The 20222-nt window shown below is 37.6% G+C and overlaps 1 protein-coding gene across 1 annotated transcript in view; it reads left to right on the top strand.

Annotated features, from left to right (window-relative positions):
• The window catches only part of LOC120775304 (lachesin), a 90618-nt gene that overhangs the window by 34444 nt on the left and 35952 nt on the right, over positions 1-20222 (top strand). The window contains exons 2-4 of the mRNA XM_040105438.1: positions 4489-4598; positions 5082-5267; positions 12916-13016. Of these exons, the coding sequence (XP_039961372.1) occupies positions 4489-4598; positions 5082-5267; positions 12916-13016 (397 nt within the window). The remainder of the gene's footprint in view (positions 1-4488; positions 4599-5081; positions 5268-12915; positions 13017-20222) is intronic.

Genomic DNA, 20222 nt, shown 5'->3' with positions numbered 1-20222 from the left:
GCATTCATTCCGGTGGATGAGCGTCTCGCCACAATCCACATCAGTGCAAAATTTTTCAACATAATACTGATTTGCCTTCACGTTCCGATGAAGGACAATATGATCAAAGATCTCTTTTATGAGTAGCTGGAGCGTACTTTTGTAAACTGCCACTCCCACGATGTAAAAAGTGTGCTTGGCGACATATTTAAACACCAGGGTAGGCAAAGAATAATGTTGAGATAGATGAACGATCTATCTGCAGTATCCTTGACGTGCGCACGCCTTTCAACAAACACAGGGGATGTTCGACGTCGAGAAGCTACTATCAAAACCGGCAGCGAAACGGTTTTCTACTCGACCTGCCATTCTACTCGGTAGGCATTTCAAGCTCCTTACGTACAGCTACAAGCGAAACCATTGATTTTCGTAAAGACAGAAAGAACAGCTGGTACGACAGCTTTCGTTGATTGGTCGAGAAAAATATAAAAAATGCGATAGCAATTCTTCAAAATACAACTGAAAACCCATATATGTTTTGTTTTATAACGCCGAAATATAAAAATCCACAAGCGTACGAACTTCGTGGCAGACTTAGTATACCCTGTTTAGGATATAAACAGCCTCTTATTTAAAGCAATTACTTCCAAAAACTACGCTATCCTCCTCTGTATATCCTCAGTAAAACTTCTTAACAGAAAAATTATGGACTCCTCTTACAAATGTAAACGCATAAACAATAACTAATACGCCACTTCTACATAATTAATGTTTTTTGGTAACTCATACGCCCGGTTGGCGAAACCTTATTTTAAATGCGGCTTGCAATATTTTCGCAATTAATTTAGCTCCGCTTGAATTGTGTAAACATGCATGCAGAAAGCGTGTGCAAACACCAACAATTTGAATATTTGTTGTTTGTGGCCATGTTTGCATTGTTTGGCCTGCTGACGTCATTCGTCAACACCATTCCTGTGCGCTTCGCATCATTCAAACGCACTTCCTTTGCCACACGCTTCCGCTACTGAATTACTTGAGGTATGTTTCTTGTTATTGCTGCTTGGCACTCCATTGTTTAGTTTGCTTGTTATGGCTGCGTCGCTTGCCGCAACCCTGCACACCGCCCTGCCAACTGACCTCTCGTCCTTTTTACCCCAGCAACACTGAGGTTGAGACTTGTTTGTCAATCTGTTTATCCACTTGCCATAATCCGTAGCTCAACACTTGTGGCATTTTCAGCAGGAGTTGTAGTCGCAATTGCTACTTGCAACGTCTGTCGCAGCATAACTTGCAACAAACTTAAATGCATATATTTGTTCATACATACATACATAATGACACAAATTGCATGCGAATGTGCGCGTAGCTTTGCGGTCTCTGTGTTGCAGTTGAGTAAATGATGTGAGGTCGTCGCTGCTGACACGAGCTGTTGCAACATCGCTCAAGCATCGCTTTCTCCGCTGCAGCTCGAGCAATTTGTGCCATTTTATTGACGGCTACTGTTTATTTACTTAGCAGTTGTCGGCAGTAATAAGGATTTGCAAGTGCACGAGGCAGTGCAGAGTGCGTTTAGAGGAAAAGTAAAATTCACTTACCTTAACTGTAGTTTTGATCTTATTTTCCGGGGTTTTTATTTTCATAATAAACTCAGTTCGGTTTAGTTTTTATCACTTATGTGCTTCAATTTTTTTTTGATACAAACAAGAAAAAACGTTAACTTCGGCTGCACCGAAGCTTATATACCCTTCACAGGAGCATTTCTTTTAGTAACTATGCGTTCAGTTTATATGGAAGCTATATGCTATAGTAATCCGATCTGAATAATTTTTTCGGAGATTACATTATTACCTTAAGCAGTAATCCATGTCAAATTTCGTGAAGATACCACGTCAAATGCGAAAGCTTTCCATACAAGAACTTGACTCCGACCGTTCGGTTAGTATGGCAGCTATATGCTATAGTCAACCGTTCTAAACAATTCCTTCGGAGACTACATTGTTGCCTTAGCAAATAATCTATACAAAATTTCGTGTAAAGATCTTGTCAAATGTGAAAGTATTCCATACACGAACTGGATTCCGATCGTTCAGTTTGTATTGCAGCTATATGTTATAGTGGTCCGATATCGGCAGTTCCGACAAATTAGCAGCTTCTTGAAGAGAAAGTGACGTTTGCAAAATTTCAAAACGATATCTTAAAAACTGAGGGACTAGTTCGTATATATACAGACAGACAGACGGACAGACAGACAGACAGACAGACAGACGGACATGGCTAAATCGACTCAGCTCAACACACTGATCATTTATATATATACTTTATTGGGTCTCCGACGCTTCCTTCTGGGTGTTACAAACTTAATATACCTTGTTCGGGGTATAAAAATAAACCAAACGATTATCCTTCCAACCGGCACGAAGAATGCATCCGTCACAGTAACTTGTAGCCTGAACTGCTTCGTTTTCATTTAGTGGAAGTCATCAGTAAGCAATTATATACAGAGAAAACACAGATCGAATTATTGAACAAGATATACTCGAAGACGAAATTTGTATATTAAGGGCCCCAGAGAGGGAGGTTCCGAAATCCTCTCTCATTTCGACTACATCTCTGATAACTTAGATCACTGCGTCGCGGAACCTACTTCTAGTGGCATCTTCTACGGGCATATACGTTTGCGGGATGTGTGGATGGGCAGAGTCCTTGGAGAAGAGTCTTGGGAAGCTTTTTCACCTCTCGATAGAAGCTCTAAAGGAAGTTTGGTGGGAGATAGCTCTCAATCAACTCTTGTTTTAGACTACGAGTGTATTTCAAGGAGAAGTGGCAGCCACCATGGTAGCAACAGATGTACCTCTAGAGCGGCTTCTTTAAGTGAGTTATGCGTTAACTCCTAACAACATTCGTTTTGTTTTACGTGAGTATTTGTTGAAGTTAGTCAAGGAGGCATGAACTCACTAGCAGTATCACCAAGCTACTTCCTTATTAAACTTGTTTTGGTGCCTCGCCACTGCATAATCACCGGAGACTGTAATGATGAGTCTTCAAGAAAAAGCATCCTTTTCCAAATCTCGTCATGATGAGAACGAGCTGATGTTCCTCTGTCTTCGTGCATTCTGATCTGTGGGTCTCACGCGTGCTCAGCAAACGACGGTGGGCAATCCGAAGGTGGCCGGGAGGTGAAAACATTTCGACTCTTTCTCCTTAACTACCCAGCTTTCACCAGACTAAGTTTCAGGCATATCGGTTGCCATACTTTTTACGAACCCGGAGAATTGGCTGGAATTAATATTAGTCGGCTTAATTAATTTCTAGTAGGCGTTAGGCTTTCTGATTCATACCTAGGAGTTCTGTGCAATACAACGGACGGGGTTATGTCTTTGGCTATGCAAGGAGGATTATTTATGGCCTGAAGCAAAAACTATTATATTTATCTAACCTAACCGTACTTTGAAATTGTTTTGTGTAAGCAAAATATAACTTTCCATATCGAGTAAGAAATGTCAGATACTGATCGAGACAAGATAGGGGACAAACGATTATTTTACATATGGCTCAAGCAACTCTCGACTTCCGGTCTTTGGCGAAGTATTCTATGGTTAGCCAAAGAACATCCATTTGAAGCTGAGCTAAAGTGAGAAGACGAACCATCCCTTCCAAGGGTTATGTGCTGGGGATAATTTCGTCCATCTTGGAGCCAGCAGTACAAGTCACTCATCATCGCCGTCCTGCTATATGGTGCAGAAGAATGGACGATGACAACGTCGTGCGACTACGCTGGCTAGGTCATGTCGTCCGAATGGATGAAAAGATTTCAGCTATGAAAAATATTCGACGCAGTACCCGCAGTGAGAAGCACAGAAAGATGAAGACCCCACTCCGTTGGAGGACCTGGACCTGGCTTCGCTTGGAAGCTTCAATTGGTGCCACCTTGCTTTCGTATACGCTTGTAAAGAAGAAAAAGGTTTCGAGCACGAAGGTGTTTTAGAGAGTTATACCATTGTCTTTAACTATGATTTGAATTTGTTAAAATTTGTCTCAAGTCTCCTCCTCTTATTGTGGACAACATCGCATTTTTATCCAATAAATGGAGTATTCTGCACATTTTAGATCGCTTCCCAAAAGCTTATGGAATTTCAAGAGAAGATTGATTGGGACATTTTTTTTTTCAAAGATCCAACTTTGGTCTTTTTAAAAAAAGAGGAAAAGGTAGATTATGACAATGCTTTTCGAAATATGCACAGTTTTGAACATTGAAGGCATATATTTCGTTTTTGGAGGCAAACTTCGAAAAGCGAAGAAAATACTTTTTTATTTATGACTCGAAGAAAGTGTGTTTGGTCTAATACCGAGCCGTGTGTTGTACGGTGTAATCTAAAACGGTATTCAATAACAATTCATTAAATATAAGAATGAAATAAGTATATAAGATGCCCTGATGCATTCCATATTTACATGCGTATAGGTAATTATGAATTTAATGTTCTTAATATGTATTTTGCTTGTTTTCAGAAACTCTCACTTTTCAACCAGAATTTGTGGAAAGCATATCAAATGTGTCAGTTGCTGTCGGCCGAGATGCCACCTTCACATGCCACGTACGGCATTTAGGCGGTTATAGAGTAAGTAATTGACCAACATTGTATATTTATATACTTAAGCTATAATATACCTTTACTAACATTATAATATAAATATTCAATAATTTTGCTAACTCTACTATAACATGAAACGAAAGTTATAGAATTATTGAATTAACCAAAATTTATTCTTCTTTTATCTTGTGAAAACTTAAATTCCTTCGGCTATAAATTTATAAATCCATTTGAGCTGTACATCTATCATATAGTACATTTCAATTCATTTACCAAATGAATTTTTGACTTTATTTCATGGTCTGTTGTACTCTCTATCTATCTGCTCCTTTTCGATACCGTCACATCACTTCTGATCTACCTGTGGCCATCACAACCGTTATTAAACAACTACAATCGCTGCCGACTGCTAATATTGCACACTTTGCCGCTATTTTCGCTGTCATTTCGACTATCAATGCTGTTGCCGGCGCTAACTGACGGCACTTGTCGCCGCGACACCACTATCAGGTTGGCTGGCTAAAAGCGGATACAAAAGCCATTCAGGCGATACACGAGAATGTCATCACACACAATCCACGTGTCAGTGTTAGTCACTTGGATCAGAATACATGGAATTTACATATAAAAGCAGTGTCGGAAGAGGATCGCGGTGGCTATATGTGTCAGCTGAATACGGATCCAATGAAAAGTCAGGTGAGTGTGTGCAAGTGCTAAGAATGAAATGAAAATCGAATGCAATTAAATTTTGTTAGAAACAGTTGGCATGACATGGGAATTTAAAGTTCAGTATTTGCTTAAAAGAAATGGTAAATTGATTAAAGTTTTATGATTAGAAAAAAGTCTATTAAAGTCTTCCCATTAGCGTACTGTTCTTTTCACCGCACAAGGAATTGGTACTTTTTACCTTCTTTGGTGCTCTACTCTTTAATATAAATTACCAGATATACATATATCAGAAACATGACTAGTTCATACTATTACCAAGGTGCTCCATCTTGTAGAAAAATATATATACTCTGCTCTCTCTACTTTTGTCAATATATGGAAGAAATACTTATTTTACAACGTTTGGTAGTCCTTTGCGTTCGTCGCCTATAGTCTCCCAAATAATCGAGTTCGTTTTTGAATACACTCAAGTACGAACTTGGACAGAAGCGACCGACTGCCTTAGTTATGAGGCGCCGGGTACTTAAAACAGGTAAAGATACTTTTTTCAATACAAAAGAGTCCATTCGACGCTTTTCAAGATCTTATATTGAAAACGTACAAAACACAGCTTGTGCAAGAACTGAACCTGCTCGACCTTCTCAAGCGACATCTCTTCACACCATTAGTTCTTGTAAAAGTTCCAAGAAAATCCGACGTTTTCGAGACAAATTTTGTTCACCGATGAGGACCATTTCTAGCTCAATGGGTATGTAAATAAGCAAAATTGCCGTATTTGGGAGAAGGAGCAAAATGAATGCTATTTTATTCAAAAGAAACAACAGTTAGGTGTGGTTTGTAGGCCGGTATAATCATCGGTCCACATTTTTTCAAAATTGTTGCCAGTGAGAAGGTAACCGTCATGGCACAAGTTATCGCGCCATGATAACCCACTATTTGATGTCTGAAATTGAAGCTTCTGATCTCAGCGACATTTGGTTTCAACAAGATGGCGCCAACTCCCACACATCGCATCAATCAATGGTACCACACCGTTAGACTCTGTCCTGATGGGATATGTAAAGTCCAAAGTCTATGCGGGCAATCCCACTTCGATTTAGGTTTGCTAGTTACCAGTCGAAAAGCTCGAATGGATCATCGAAAATTAGATTCAACGGATGAATCATCTGCGACGTAGCCGCCACCATCATTTGAAGGGTTAATTTTCAAAAATAATTAGCAAAGAATGCTCTTTCGAATGATAATAAACATCCGTCATTAAATTTGAAGTTTCTCTGCTGTTCTTTAAAAATGTAAGAAATCTCGAAATGGATCACCCCTTATCGCTAAAGAAAAACTGAACGTTAAAGAACGTTATAGACGAGCCAGGTTCTGGACGACCATCAAGCTCTACCGAAGTCTAAAAAATTCAAAGTTTTGTTGCTTGAAAATTATCGATTTACAATTAAAGACGTAACGAATATTATTTCGTTCAGCTCAGACCGTTTAAAAGAATATTTCGCGTCTCAATCGCGTCAAGTCTTAGTTGTTTCCCCAATCACAATAATGTACTATGTACGTCGTACGGCATTGGTTCTGCGTAATTATTTTGCCAAAAGCTTCACTCATATCAGTCCAAAACCACCTTATTCGCCTGATTTGGCTTCTTACGACTTCTGACTATTCAAAAAATACAAAAGACAGTTTGCGTGGAGGCCATTTTGATACGATTCAGGAGATAAAAACGCATGTAAGGGTATGGAATTGCTTTAAAATAATAAATAACAATGAATCTACATTTTATAAACAAATTCACTTTACCGTTTGACCAGAGTAGTACCAATGCAGTTGCGTATCTATTTGTTATATACTAATATATTTTCTCCATAATAGTCATGTTCTTCTTCTTTACTGGCGTAGGCACCGCTTAAGCGATTATAGTCGAGTTAACAATTTCCAATTGGAAATTCCAAGCGAAGCCAGATCCTTCTCCACCTAGTCGGAGTGGCGGTCTTCTTCTTCCTCTGCTTCCCCCGGCGGGTACTGAGTCGAATACTTTCAGTGTGAACTGTTTTTGTCCACTCGAAAGACATCTTTTAATCCACTGAACTATATCAATGTCGTCGTATATCTCATACAGCTCATCGTTCCATCAAATGCGATATTCGCCGTGTCCAACGCGAGGACCATAAATCTTGCGCAGAATCTTTTTTTCGAAAGCTCGTAACGTCGACTCATCAGATAGTCTTGTTACACCTACGTTTTTATTCCACAAAGTTTATAACTCTCAGAAAAGCATCAGAGAGATTGTGTATATACATACATAAATGTGTCTGTATGCTCATATAGTATGTATATGTGAACAAGTCACTCAGTTCTTAAGATATTGTTTTGCACTTTTTATCATTTGTTAGAACCGCTGACATCAAACTAGTATATGATATAGCTAGTATACAAACTAATCGACCAAACTCCAGGTCTTATATGGACTTTTTTTTAACAACATATCAGCATAAAATTTGGCACAGATTATTGGCCACACTAAAAGATTTGATTTGATGATATAAGAAACGCAACTGAGAAAGGCATCTGCGCTGCTGTTTTTTTTTTTGTTATAACGTAAACTATTTTTAATATTTTATTGTAGGTAATAAACCTTAAAACATTGGTCGACTTATGTACGTAAATTTAATGAAATACCATATCGTCCATTTCATGAAGCTACCAATAGGTCAACGTTTGGTGACAATAGTAAAAGATCGCCAGAAATATAGTATGTGGTTGGAAGGGTTCAAAACAGCTGATGCATTTGAGCTTGACCTGCTTGGTTGGACCTAATTTACAAAATAGTTGAAATGAAATGTGCTCACAACAATTCTTTAAGTTTCAAGTTATCTGGAGATTCTACTAAACTGTTTCTCCCTAGTATAAAAATCCCTCTAGATAAATATTAATAAGAAAAGTGTGTAAGAGGCGTGGTTCTAATTTCGTGGATTTGGAGAGTCCGATTTTCATTTTTTTAATTTTTTTGAAAAAGATATAAAAGATTACAAACGCCAAAACTCAAGTACGTCCCATTAAAATAAGTGCTGATAGTTGGACAAAAGATAATTCAAAAGGGGTGTTAAGTATTTTCGGATTATCTTGCCAAAATACTCTCCATATATGAAACACACGTAGATTATCCTACTGTTTTCAGTCAAAAAAGCGAAGACTTTTCAAGTTGCACAAACAGTTAGCTAACTGGAGAAAGCAAAAATCTTAAAAAGAAAACCTCCCTTGGTTACGACGTGATTACTGCCGAGGTTCTTTTTTCATCTTTAATACTTCTTTATATTTTATTCACACATGACTTGTCACTACACTGCAATTATGCAACAGCCACATTTGCTGAGGTTACCGCGTTGCTTGCTGTTGGTAGCAGTGAACACGAGTCCACTAATAATCTGCAAAAAGCTGTAAATAAAGGCCTAAAATGGGAATAGAAATGCCAGAAAAAAAATAAGGGAAGCTAAGTCATGGTCATTTTCATAGACCGTATATTACACTGTACTTTAACTCCGCGAAATACTTACACTTGACACTAAGCTCGGTAGAAACTTCATGTAAAAATTAAACGGAAGGAGCTAGACATGCGACTCAAAAATATTAATTGGTTAATTGGTAACAAAGTAGTGTTATCCATCGAAAATAAGTTACTTATCTACAAACAAATTCTCAAACCGATAAGGAGCTATGGTGCACTATATATTGACGCAAATTATATGAAATTCATCCAATAATTTTAAAGCAAATTACCAATACTAATTGTCAAAGCGCCTTGGAATTGGTATTGATCTAGGTGTAAACTTGCAGAATATTAGTTGCATTCATTGCTTACTTTTCAGTGGCATCCGCTAAAGTTAGTCGTGTTTTTATTTACTTGACAATTTTTGTTTAGTGAAACAGTGATCAAAGAATTTGCAAGTGGATTCTTGGCCAAAATTAAAACTGTACGATGCCCCAGACATGGCTACGTGTGATTCGTTCCAATTTCCAAAAATAAGGATTTCCAAAACAAAGAAATAAACATAAAAATCACTGAAAGAGCTATAGGCTAAATCAAAAATTGAGTCTGAGAAGGTTTTCGACGGAAGAAACGGGGAATATTTTCAAAGCAACTACATTAATGTATAAAATTTAATATTTTTTTTTGCAAAAAAACGAAAATTCCCGTTATTTTTTGAACACACCTCATATGCATTTTTCAACAATTTTTAACTGCTTACTTACAAATATCATTTCATAATTTGTATAATTTTCATATGCTTACACGTCCCTACATACCTACATGGCGTATGAGTAATATTCAGTGCCCCTAATACCCATAAAATATCGCTCATACGCCACTTAGATATCCATAATTTAAACATTTTTACTTTGTAGCAGCAAGAAAAAGTTTGATTTTCTACCAAAGCAATTTGCAAAGTGTCGAACTCTGTGTGTACACACCGCAAACACAATAAACCAATATTGTCATGCAGCTGAATATTGCGGTGGCATCGAACTGAAAACCTTTAAATGCACAAGAAAGACCAACTTAACAGACGAACACACTTTAGTGTGCTCACACACGACTGAGTGCGCAGTAAACACCAACACACACACATACACACACAAATAAGGCGAATAAGCAAACAAATACTAAAACAATGAGTATTATAGAGCTTGTGGTTGCTGGTTGGGGTTAAGTAGGAATAATGTTTGCAAGCAAAGACAAACGCACGCCCGGCGCTTGCCACACACCCCTGTCAGCGCCGGCCACAGCAGTGCCAACCTGCCCAACCAGGCAGCGCACACTTCAATGTCCAACCAAGTGAAGTTTATGGCGCCAATAAAATGTATTTCATGCTTCCTTAATTTTTATTTCACTTCTTCGTCGGCGCTTTCACCGCGAGTGGCTCGCTTGCTTCGCTGCTACGAAATGTGGCATGTGAATTTTCGTATTTTCACATTTTTGTGGCTGGACATGAGGCGAAAATACACGACTGAATGGATTCCTTTAGGTGTTTGTATTTTCTTTTATTTCTGTTTTGTATTTTTTTTAATGATATTGTAGATATACACAAAGGAATATTTGCTGGCAAAATGGATGAGGTTGTTGCCAGTAAAAATTCCCACAAACTATTGTAAAATATTGCCACAACAAATAGACTAGAATAGTTTCTCATAGTTACAGATAAATAAGTAGGTAGTTGGTTGCGCTAGGCAAGTGTATACTAAGCTCTGTCAATACTTGGCGACTGTGCGCCACAATAAAGTAGCCGGCCTCTACCTTTTTGCCAGCTGTCAACATTTGCCCATTTTACCTTGTGTCGCTCGTAAATTCCTGCTCTACATGCCCGTTTATGTGTTCTTCGCTCATTTGTTGCTGCTTATTTATGTATTCATAAGTTGTTGTTGCTGTTTTTGTTGGCTGCCTTTGCTGTTTATTAAAAGGTGATTTTTATGCGCACATCAAGGTGTTCGGCGTGTGAGATTTTTTATAACCATTGCTCTGCGGTAGTTTGACAGTTCTGGCAGGAAGTTAGCGTCCAGACACGAAAGTCGGACGTGGCGGCGCTGATGACAGCTTTGATTATAATAAAACTACAAATGCACGGAATTCACTTAGCGCAATCAAGTTAATTGAGATTAAAGCACACATATAGGTAACAGTAAATGTGTTTGTGCCTGTTGAGTAGATTTCTGAGATTTTTGTTTAAGATCAACATGAAGTCTACAATTGTAGTCTTCAGCATATGTGTTGTTGCCAGCCAATTCACTAGACATATAAGTAAAGACAGAGTTGTGGAAAAGGAATCAGACTCAAGAAAAAATTCGTTCAAAAATTACCTTTCAAAATTCAATTAAATATGTTCATGTATGGTTGTATATAATATATTGGGTAGTCGAAAAGTCTTTTCGTATTTTGCCAATAGATGTCGTTGCAGTCGTATATCTCCAGTGCTACAAATCGTATTGTGTCATACCATATAGTGTTGGAAAGGTGAGATTCTAAGCTTCATTTAACCAAAATTAAATTCGGGGAAGATGAAAAAAAGTTACAGCTGTTCAAAAATGAATGAAAATAATAAAGAAATTCGCTACATCTTCTTCATTTTCGCTATCTTTGCTGAAATAAAATGAAATCGAACCATTTCTGTAGCGAGACAAAAAGTTCATCAAATACGACAATAATGTGCGGCAAAGAGCGTGGTTCAACCATGGTGAAGCTCATCAAATGGTCGCAAAGCCAAGATTGACGCCTCGAAAGGTTATGCTGAGTGTTTGGTGAGATTCGAAAGGAATCATCCACTATGAACTACATTTTACTGTCAACAACTGATGATATTGAAGCAAGCAATCGGCCAGAACTGATTAACAGAAAGGGTTTCGTCTTCCATCAGAACAACGCTACACACATCTTTGATGACTCGGCAAAAACTAGGAAAGCTTGGCAAGGAAGTCTTGAGGCATCCACCATATAGCCATATAGATCTTGCACCGTCGGACTATATTAGTTTCGGTCAGTACAGAACTCCCTTAATGTAGTAAAGTTGGCTTCAAGAGAAGCCTGTGAAAATTACTTGTCGCAATAATAAGAAATAAACACCAAATTCTCAGAAAAGGGCATGGTAACCTATACTTGGACTACCAATAACTTTGAGGGAAGTGTCTGAATATCTCAAAGATGTGATTTCGTTCGGTAAGTTTTTGTCTCAATCGATTTACGATTCTCAAAAGCAACAGATGAATCTGATCTGGAACGAGAGCAGCAACATAAGTTTAACGTTGATGGCATCTTTCTACTTAAGTAGGGTATACTAAATTTTTTCACGGAGCTTTTTATACTCAGAAGGAAACAACGGGTACCCTGTAAAATATATATGTATATACATACAAAGGATCAGCATGACGAGCTGAGTCTGTTTAGCGATGTCTGCCTGTCCGTTTGTTTGTATATACGCGAACTAGTCCTTTAGTTGTTGCCTTATCGATCCGGTAAATCGAAAATTCATCTTCTCAAAAGAGGCCCCTCTATGGCTTCGTCCACAATCAAAATTTTCGGTGAGACAAATCCAGGTGTCGTTCACGAAAGGCAATTGTATCCCAAAAATTGAGCATTTGCTGACGATTGTGGTATGACGGCATCATTTTTCCCGTAATGAGGCAAGAAATGTCTTTATCATGAATAGTGAGCATTACAAAACGATTTTGACCGACTTTTTTTCCGGACTTTGTTTCCAATTTTTTCAGCAAGACGGTGCGTCGGCTTAAGTTTTTTCGCCAATATCTTGTGATTAAACGCCACTCAATTATTTTCTCTGGGGCTATATTAGATCAAAGGATCACGCCAATCAACCAGCAGCGTTCGAGGAGCAACGAAGCGCACTAAAGCCATAATTTGTATTATTATTGTTTTTCAATGTTATTGACATTAGTTCAAAATAAAATTTATAAAGGTGCACTACAGTTATCTAGCTAACACTAACCTTTTTAAAAACTTTAAATTCTGGTATTTTTGACTAAAACTTTGTCAAAAATTATTATTTTAGTCATAGTCGGTCTAGTAATAACGAATTTTCAGAAATATGCATCTCATCAATAAAACTAACTATTTTTCATTATATCCATAATTAAAAAAAAAAAATTACTATGAATTCTCTCTTTATAGATTGGTTTTCTTGATGTCGTAATACCACCAGACTTTGTTGCGGAAGATACCTCTTCTGATGTGATCGTACCAGAAGGCAGTTCGGTCAAATTAACATGTCGGTGAGTGTATTAGAAAATATTCACCAAAAATAAAACTAAACAAACTAGTAAGGTTAGATAAAAAAAAACATAAATTTTCTTTAGCAATTTTTCATAAAAAGTTAAATTTAGGTACCGGGGTGTAAATATTCGGTACCTAGGGGTTTGTACAGTTTTTTTGGATGTTAAAAATTTTTGGTTATAAATTGCCACACACTAAACGCATTACTCGTGCCAAGTTTTATCCCGTTATATTAATTGCTTCTTGATTTGTGTACTGGAAACTGAACAAATCAAGTGAAGTTTAAAATTGTGCTATATGGGAAGTGGGCGTGGTTGTTGTCTAATTTCGTCCAATTTCACAACATGACATAAGAATATAATAAGAATGCCATGTACTAAATTTTCGAAATCGGTTGGTCGGGTCCCGAGATATGGAATTTTACTAAAAAGTGGGAGGTGCCACACCCATCATCCAATTTTCACACCGCCTACCGTAAAGCTCTCTCATACCGTCTCGTTGGTAAAATTTAATGTCTCTGGCGTATTTATGTAGTTATTGATTTATCGGGATTTTAGTAACGAGTGAACGAGGAGGATTTCATCTATGTATTTCCAAACTGTCGGTTGAAGTTCTTATAATAATTGTAAAAAAAATATATAAAAAAAATCCCACAAATTTCCCTTTTTACTGAGATACTCTGTACCAAATTACTGCTTTATATCTTAATTTTTGTTTAGTTATTGCACTTTACATGTTTTCGGTTAATGGCGATTTGTGGGCGTGGCAGTGGTCCAATTACGCCCATCTACGTACTAGACATTTTTTTGTACTAAGGAACCCACAACTCAATTTTTACTCAAGTTACAGCTTGCACGGAAGGACGGACAGACTAACAGTCAACCGGATTTCAATTTTTCTGTCATCCTGATCCCTTATATATACGTATCCGACAAAACTATGTATACCCCAGCACATTTTATATTGTTCTTTGAATATTTTTTTCAAAAGATCAACAATTCAAAAATTGCACATACGGTAAGTGCACACTGTAAGTTGACAAATAATAACGGTATGATATTTACCGTTAGCTTTTATTTTGCTTGCAGAATGTGCACTTGTTGATGATCAGTTGAACTTTGCAGGCGCCAAAATTATGTATACCGTGGCAATATTTGTGCGTAGTGCTTCTTTGCGTAAATAGTTTTTGCAAATATTTAGAAACAAACTCGACAAAAGTAAAATTTCATCATTTTATACTCCATAAAAGTGTTTGGGTAAATAATATAAAGATTTTATTTAGTGAAATGCCAAGATCTGCAGACAAAAGCTTTGACCTGCGAAAATTGATTGTTCATGATCATTTAGATAGAATGGGATACGGAAAAATTGCAAACAAATATTCTAAAAGCAAGGCCACAATCCAAAAAGTGATAAAAAATTACCAAACAAATGGTGGGCTAGAGAGTGCTCCAAGATCAGGCCGCACCAGAGTAACTACAGTGCGCGAAGAGACAAAAATAGTGAGAGAAGTGAAAAAAGATCCGACTATATCAGCCCGATTTATTAAGCAGAGCCTTCAAATAGATGTTTCCGAGCGAACAATTCAACGAAGAGTTCGAGAGGACGGGTATTCCAGCCACTACAAGATTAAAAAACCGTTCATCAGCAAGAAAAATTTAAAGGCACGATTGGAGTTTGCAAAAAAGTATTACAAACTGCCACCAAATTTTTGGAAAAAAGTAATTTGGAGTGATGAAAGCAAATTTGAATTTAAAAATACTAAAGGACGGCAAAAAGTTTGGCAAAAGAGCGACGAGAAGTTTCAGAGTAAATGCATTCAAAGCAACATAAAGTTTGGAGGCGGAAATGTATTGGTTTGGGGTTGTTTTAGCTACAGTGGTCTCTCAAATCTCGTAATGATCGAAGGTAAAATGACGGGAGAGTCTTATGTTCAAATGCTAAGTACCAATATGGAGCCAGCTACGCAAAAAATGGGCATACAGGATAACTTCGTATACCAGCAGGACAACGACCCCAAGCATACAAGTCGGGTTGCAAAAGAATACTTCGAACAAAAATCGATAGAACTCCTACCATGGCCTGCCCAAAGCCCCGACTTAAACCCCATTGAGCACTTATGGCATTATTTGGATGACAAGCTTGACCGATCTTCTTGCCGCTCAAATAAACGCGATATTTTTAATAAATTGAAAGACTCCTGGGAAAATATACCCAAATCACTCCTTCAAAACTTGGTTGACAGCATGCCTCGACGTCTATTGGCAGTAATTAATGCTAAGGGTGGCAACACTAAATATTGAAGCTCTAGTGTGAAGATAACCTCAAAATTTATTCGGGTATACATACTTTTGTCGTTCCTAAGAATTTCTCTTTTTCAGATTACCGCGTATTCTGCAGTCACTAGCACTAAAATGCAGAAAATTTATTTAATTTTTTGTATATAGTATACTCATAAGCAAAAACAAAAACCATGCAAAAAAACAAACTTCACTTTTCAAAAGATATGATAATTTTCTTTTCAACTTTCAAGGGGTATACATAGTTTTGTCGGATACTGTATATATGTATATAACCCTACATCTATCTCGATTAGTTTTAGGTGATATACATACATACATACAACCGTTAGGTGAATAAAACTATAATACTCTGTGGCAACTGGTTGTAGTTGTTGTACTATATGTAGTATATGAGAGTTATTGGGGTAGTACTGACTAGATTTTATCTTTTTTCCCAATACCACCTACTTTGAGCAAAAGTCAACTATAGATACTGGGGTCCAAATATTCGGCACCTAGCGGCTTGAACAGTTTTTGTTGGATTTGAACATTTTTTCGTGGTAAAATTGCATACTTTACAGGAACTATTAGTGCTAAATTTTATCCCGTTATATTAATTACTGCTTGATTTGTGTGCTGCAAAGTGAAATAATCAAATGGAATTTAAAATTGTGTTATATGGGAAGTGGTCGTAGTTGTAGTCCGATTTCGTGCATTTTCACATTATGACATAGGAATATGAGAGGAATGTCACGTTCCAAATTTTGTCGAAATTGCTTGGTCGCGTCCCAAGATATGGGATTCCTGCAAAAAGCGGGCAGTGCCACCCCCTTAGTCCAATTTTCACACTTGCCGTAAAGCCTTATCGGAGGTAAAATTTTATGTCTCTGATGTATTTAGTTACTGATTTATTGCGCTTGAAGTAATTTTAAAAAGTACAGTTATATGGAGAATGAACGGAGTTACCTTCCGATTTCATCCATTTTCACACTCGCCTTGAGAGCGGAGGTGCCTTCTGCTTGGATCCCTTCTGTCGTCTCCAAGTACTTGCCTTTCATCGGCATTTTCAGGCAAGGAAACAAAAAAAGTTTTTGGGGCCACATCTTGGCTGTAGGGCGGCTGTGGAAGCGTTAGGATGAAGGTCTTGGTTAGGTAGCTGTTCAGAAGAAGGCGGTGTGAGCTGGGGCGTAGTCGTGGTACAACTTCCAATCGGCTCCCAATTCCAAATGACATTTCGTTTGAGTCTCTTGAGAACTTCCATGTAAAACTGGGCGTTAATGTCGAAAAAGACAATGAGCATCGTTTTCACTTTGGATTTGCTCATTCCTCAGCGACCTCTTCCCGACCCTCCAAAAAAGCATGGTGCCACCGAAACACATCACTTCTTGCTAAAGAAACATCTAGGTAAGCCTGCTTGATCATATCAAACATCTCTGTCGCAGATTTACCGAATTTTATACAGAATTTAGCCGCGCACCTCTGCTTTAACGAACGCTGCATTTTCGGCTGGTACCACTCACAGAAACACGTCGCGCGAAAATATTTGCCCTGATTCTCCAGGTGCTCGGTACACCCTTTACCGAATCCAGTCACTTTCGGTTCGAAGTACAGTCGCGGTGGAAGAAAATCAGTCATATTACTTTCCGGACAAACCACGTAAGTGGGTTTCGTCGATAATTTTATCCGATAAAAAATTTTTAAATTATATTAAACTTTCGGTATAATAACGTAATTCCGATATCAAAAAGTATTCAAAATGTTTTTAATACTGAGTATGATTGAGTATATATGAGAAAATACAGTGTAAATTGAAATTTCCAGAACGTAAGCGAGGGAACCATTGTTGTGCTACACGAACTGATACAACATCGTCTCTGTAAATTTCACAAATTTCATTGGTGGCTTGCGTGGCATTCTTACCTTTCTTATACCAAAACTTCAAAATATTGCGAATTTCTTCATTATTTTCACTCATTTTTCAACAGATGTAACTTTTTTTCAACTTCCCTGAATTAATTTTTTTTTTTGGTTAAATTAAGCGTAAATTTTCACATTTTCACCTCTACAACACTATATGGTATGAGACAATATTATTTGTACCTCTGGAGATATACGACTGCAACGACATGTATTAACAAAATACGAAAAGACTTTTTCGACTACGCAATATTGAATGTAGCTACATATCTGAGAGTCAAAACCCAACATATCCATACACGCAAACTAATTTCGTTTTTATTTTATGCTGTTTAACCTGCTTTAGCATAGTGCGCTCATTAAAATCTACTAAAATCCTCAAAGCCACCAGCGGTTACAACAAAAACTGTGCACACAGCGCTGGAAACTGGCTCAAAGTCATTTGTGATAATTTTTGGCCAATAAAAAATTACTTTTGCCCAACAGTAATAAAACCACAACAAATAATTCAACAAAATCTTGCCGCCCCAAAGGTTAGGGAGTGTGTGTCCGCCACCGCCATTAAGTAATAATGTCAACAAATTAAGCGACACTTCATTCTTCTTGATTTAGTGGACAGAACTTTGCCATTTCGCTGGCCGCCACACTTGCTCCTACACCCCAGTTGCACAGAGTCGAGCATACAGTTACTAAATGTACCACAAAGTAGCAAAATTTCTACCACATTTGCCACAATAATGAATGGCTAAGTGTTGCAGCGAAGTAGAGCGAACGCAACAAAGGAACGTAGACACATGTAAGGATATCGGGCATTGCAGCGGTGTGCGGAGGACTCAAAGTATTTGGTCAGCTTGTATTTGCTGCTTACTTTGTTGGTGATTTATTGACCCAAAGAACACACATACACACACATATGTAAGTATGTGTACATAGAAGCAAAAAGGTTGCAGCGGGTCATAAGGCGAGTGAGTTTCACTTAATATTTAACTTAAGTACATTGCTAAATTTCCACTTTGTTGGAGTTCGAAAATTTTCGCAAAATATGTTTTATCTTTTATTCAATTTTTGCAACAGCCAGTCTCGTCTTGTTAGACATTGAACTTAAATGGAATGCTAAATAATTTCCGACCGACAAATGAATTAATTAATGCACTGCACTTTATGATGCTGCCACTGCCGAACTTTTCGTCGAAAGTTTTCAACACTGCTGCAGCGTTTTTATTATTATTTATTTTTGTTGCTTTGCCTCAGTTTGTTAGCCTGTTTTCGCTTACTAGCCGGCAGCAAGTTGTTCACACTTATGTTTAAACGCCCAAAAGTATGCAAACATGCTTTGAAAGTCTAAGCCAGTCACTGACACTGTGTAAATGGACCTAACCGAGTTGGCTGCAGTTCAGCCAGCGCCATTGTTTACACTTCTGCAGCTGCCGGCTTTTGTTCGGTAGACATTTGCCTGCAAGTAATGCAATCATCAAAAGTGTTGCATACATTACGGGTGCGCGCTAAACAAAGCCAGTGTCTCGGTGAGAGCTAGAGTAGACGCTCTCATACCGCTAGCTCATTTTTCTGGGAGTTTCAGTTTTTATTTACATATAATATTGTGTGTGTGTGCTATTGCTTGGGGGTCTAAAGAAATTTAAGTTCTCTGGCAATGACATCTGCTTTTGTGCGATAAGAAACAATAAAAAGTGTGTAGAATTTAAAAATTATAGTGGTGACCTTTTTAATGCGACTTTAAGTGCAAGTTTCACTATTTTTTTTTTTTAATTTTAGTTTTTCATAGGTAACTAATAGAACTCAGTGTGGTAAACTGAGAAACTGATTCATATTTAATGTTGAAATAATTATTAAATCTCAGAGGCTGCTAAGTATTAAAATTAAGCTGTTTGAGGCTTCCTACTATTCGTCAAAAACATGTGAATTGAAAGTGAGTTGTCATATACATATAACTATTTCTTCTAACGATACTGACAACAAACGACGTCATATCTTTTCCTCGGTCTTTTGACATTTTTCTTCAGTAAGTTTGCCATTTCATCATGGAAAGATATACGATCCAACAACGAGTCGAAATTATTACAATTTACCACCGAAATTCGGAGGCAGTGACCTCAACTTTAACAACGCTACGTCATAATCGTCCTGTCAGATCAATTGAGCGTCTAGTAGAAAGATTTGATTCAGAGGCACAGTACAAAATGTTCCCGTGCCAATGATACAAAGAAGTGCATGTAGTGAAAAGAATATTGCTACAGCTGGCGCATCAATTGAGGAAGACCCAATGACGTCGCTATGGCGAATTTTGCGAAAAGATCTTGACCTAAATACATTCTTACAAGATCAAATTGACGCAAGAACTGAAGTCGCTTGACCACCTGAATTGTTGTATATTCGTGAATTAGGGGGAGCAACAGCTTGAAAATGGTTCGGATTTTGATGATCAATGATAACCTAATATTTTTGGCCCGAATTGGTTGGCATGGACTTGGACAATATGTGGTTCCAACAGTACAGCACCACAAGCCACACGCGAATATCTCACTCGATTTATTAAAAACCAAGAAGAAGAAGAACGTGTTATCTCACGAAATGAATACGTCAAGTCGATGGTCTATGCCAACAAGGCAGCGACGACTGATGAGCTACAAATATCAAACGTAAAATTGCAGCAGAATCGGCCGATAAGGGAAATCCCTTATACAATGATTTTTTCAAGCTTGCTTTTTTTTGACTGTAGTCAGAAATCAGCTTTTTGCATAAAAAAATTATCAGTAGAGTGTGGGTATAGTTTAGTTAAAACTGTTATTAAGCCGATGCCTTACGTGTAACGAGATGAGCAACCGTACCATATTTGGGTTGTGTTTCCATAAACCCCAGTTTATAAGGCTAAGTATTCACATCATTGGGGAAAAAAGAGTGTGCGTTACTATAAAAGTGACCGTTATAGCAGATATAAGTTTGTATATGTATAATCTTCCTGGACCTATTTGTTAAGTCTTTAGTTTC

The sequence above is a fragment of the Bactrocera tryoni genome, chromosome 4 (genome assembly GCF_016617805.1).
Source record: "Bactrocera tryoni isolate S06 chromosome 4, CSIRO_BtryS06_freeze2, whole genome shotgun sequence".
Taxonomy (NCBI): domain Eukaryota; kingdom Metazoa; phylum Arthropoda; class Insecta; order Diptera; family Tephritidae; genus Bactrocera; species Bactrocera tryoni.
Note: the sequence above shows the minus strand (reverse complement) of the source record. Positions and strands in the feature narration are given on the sequence as shown.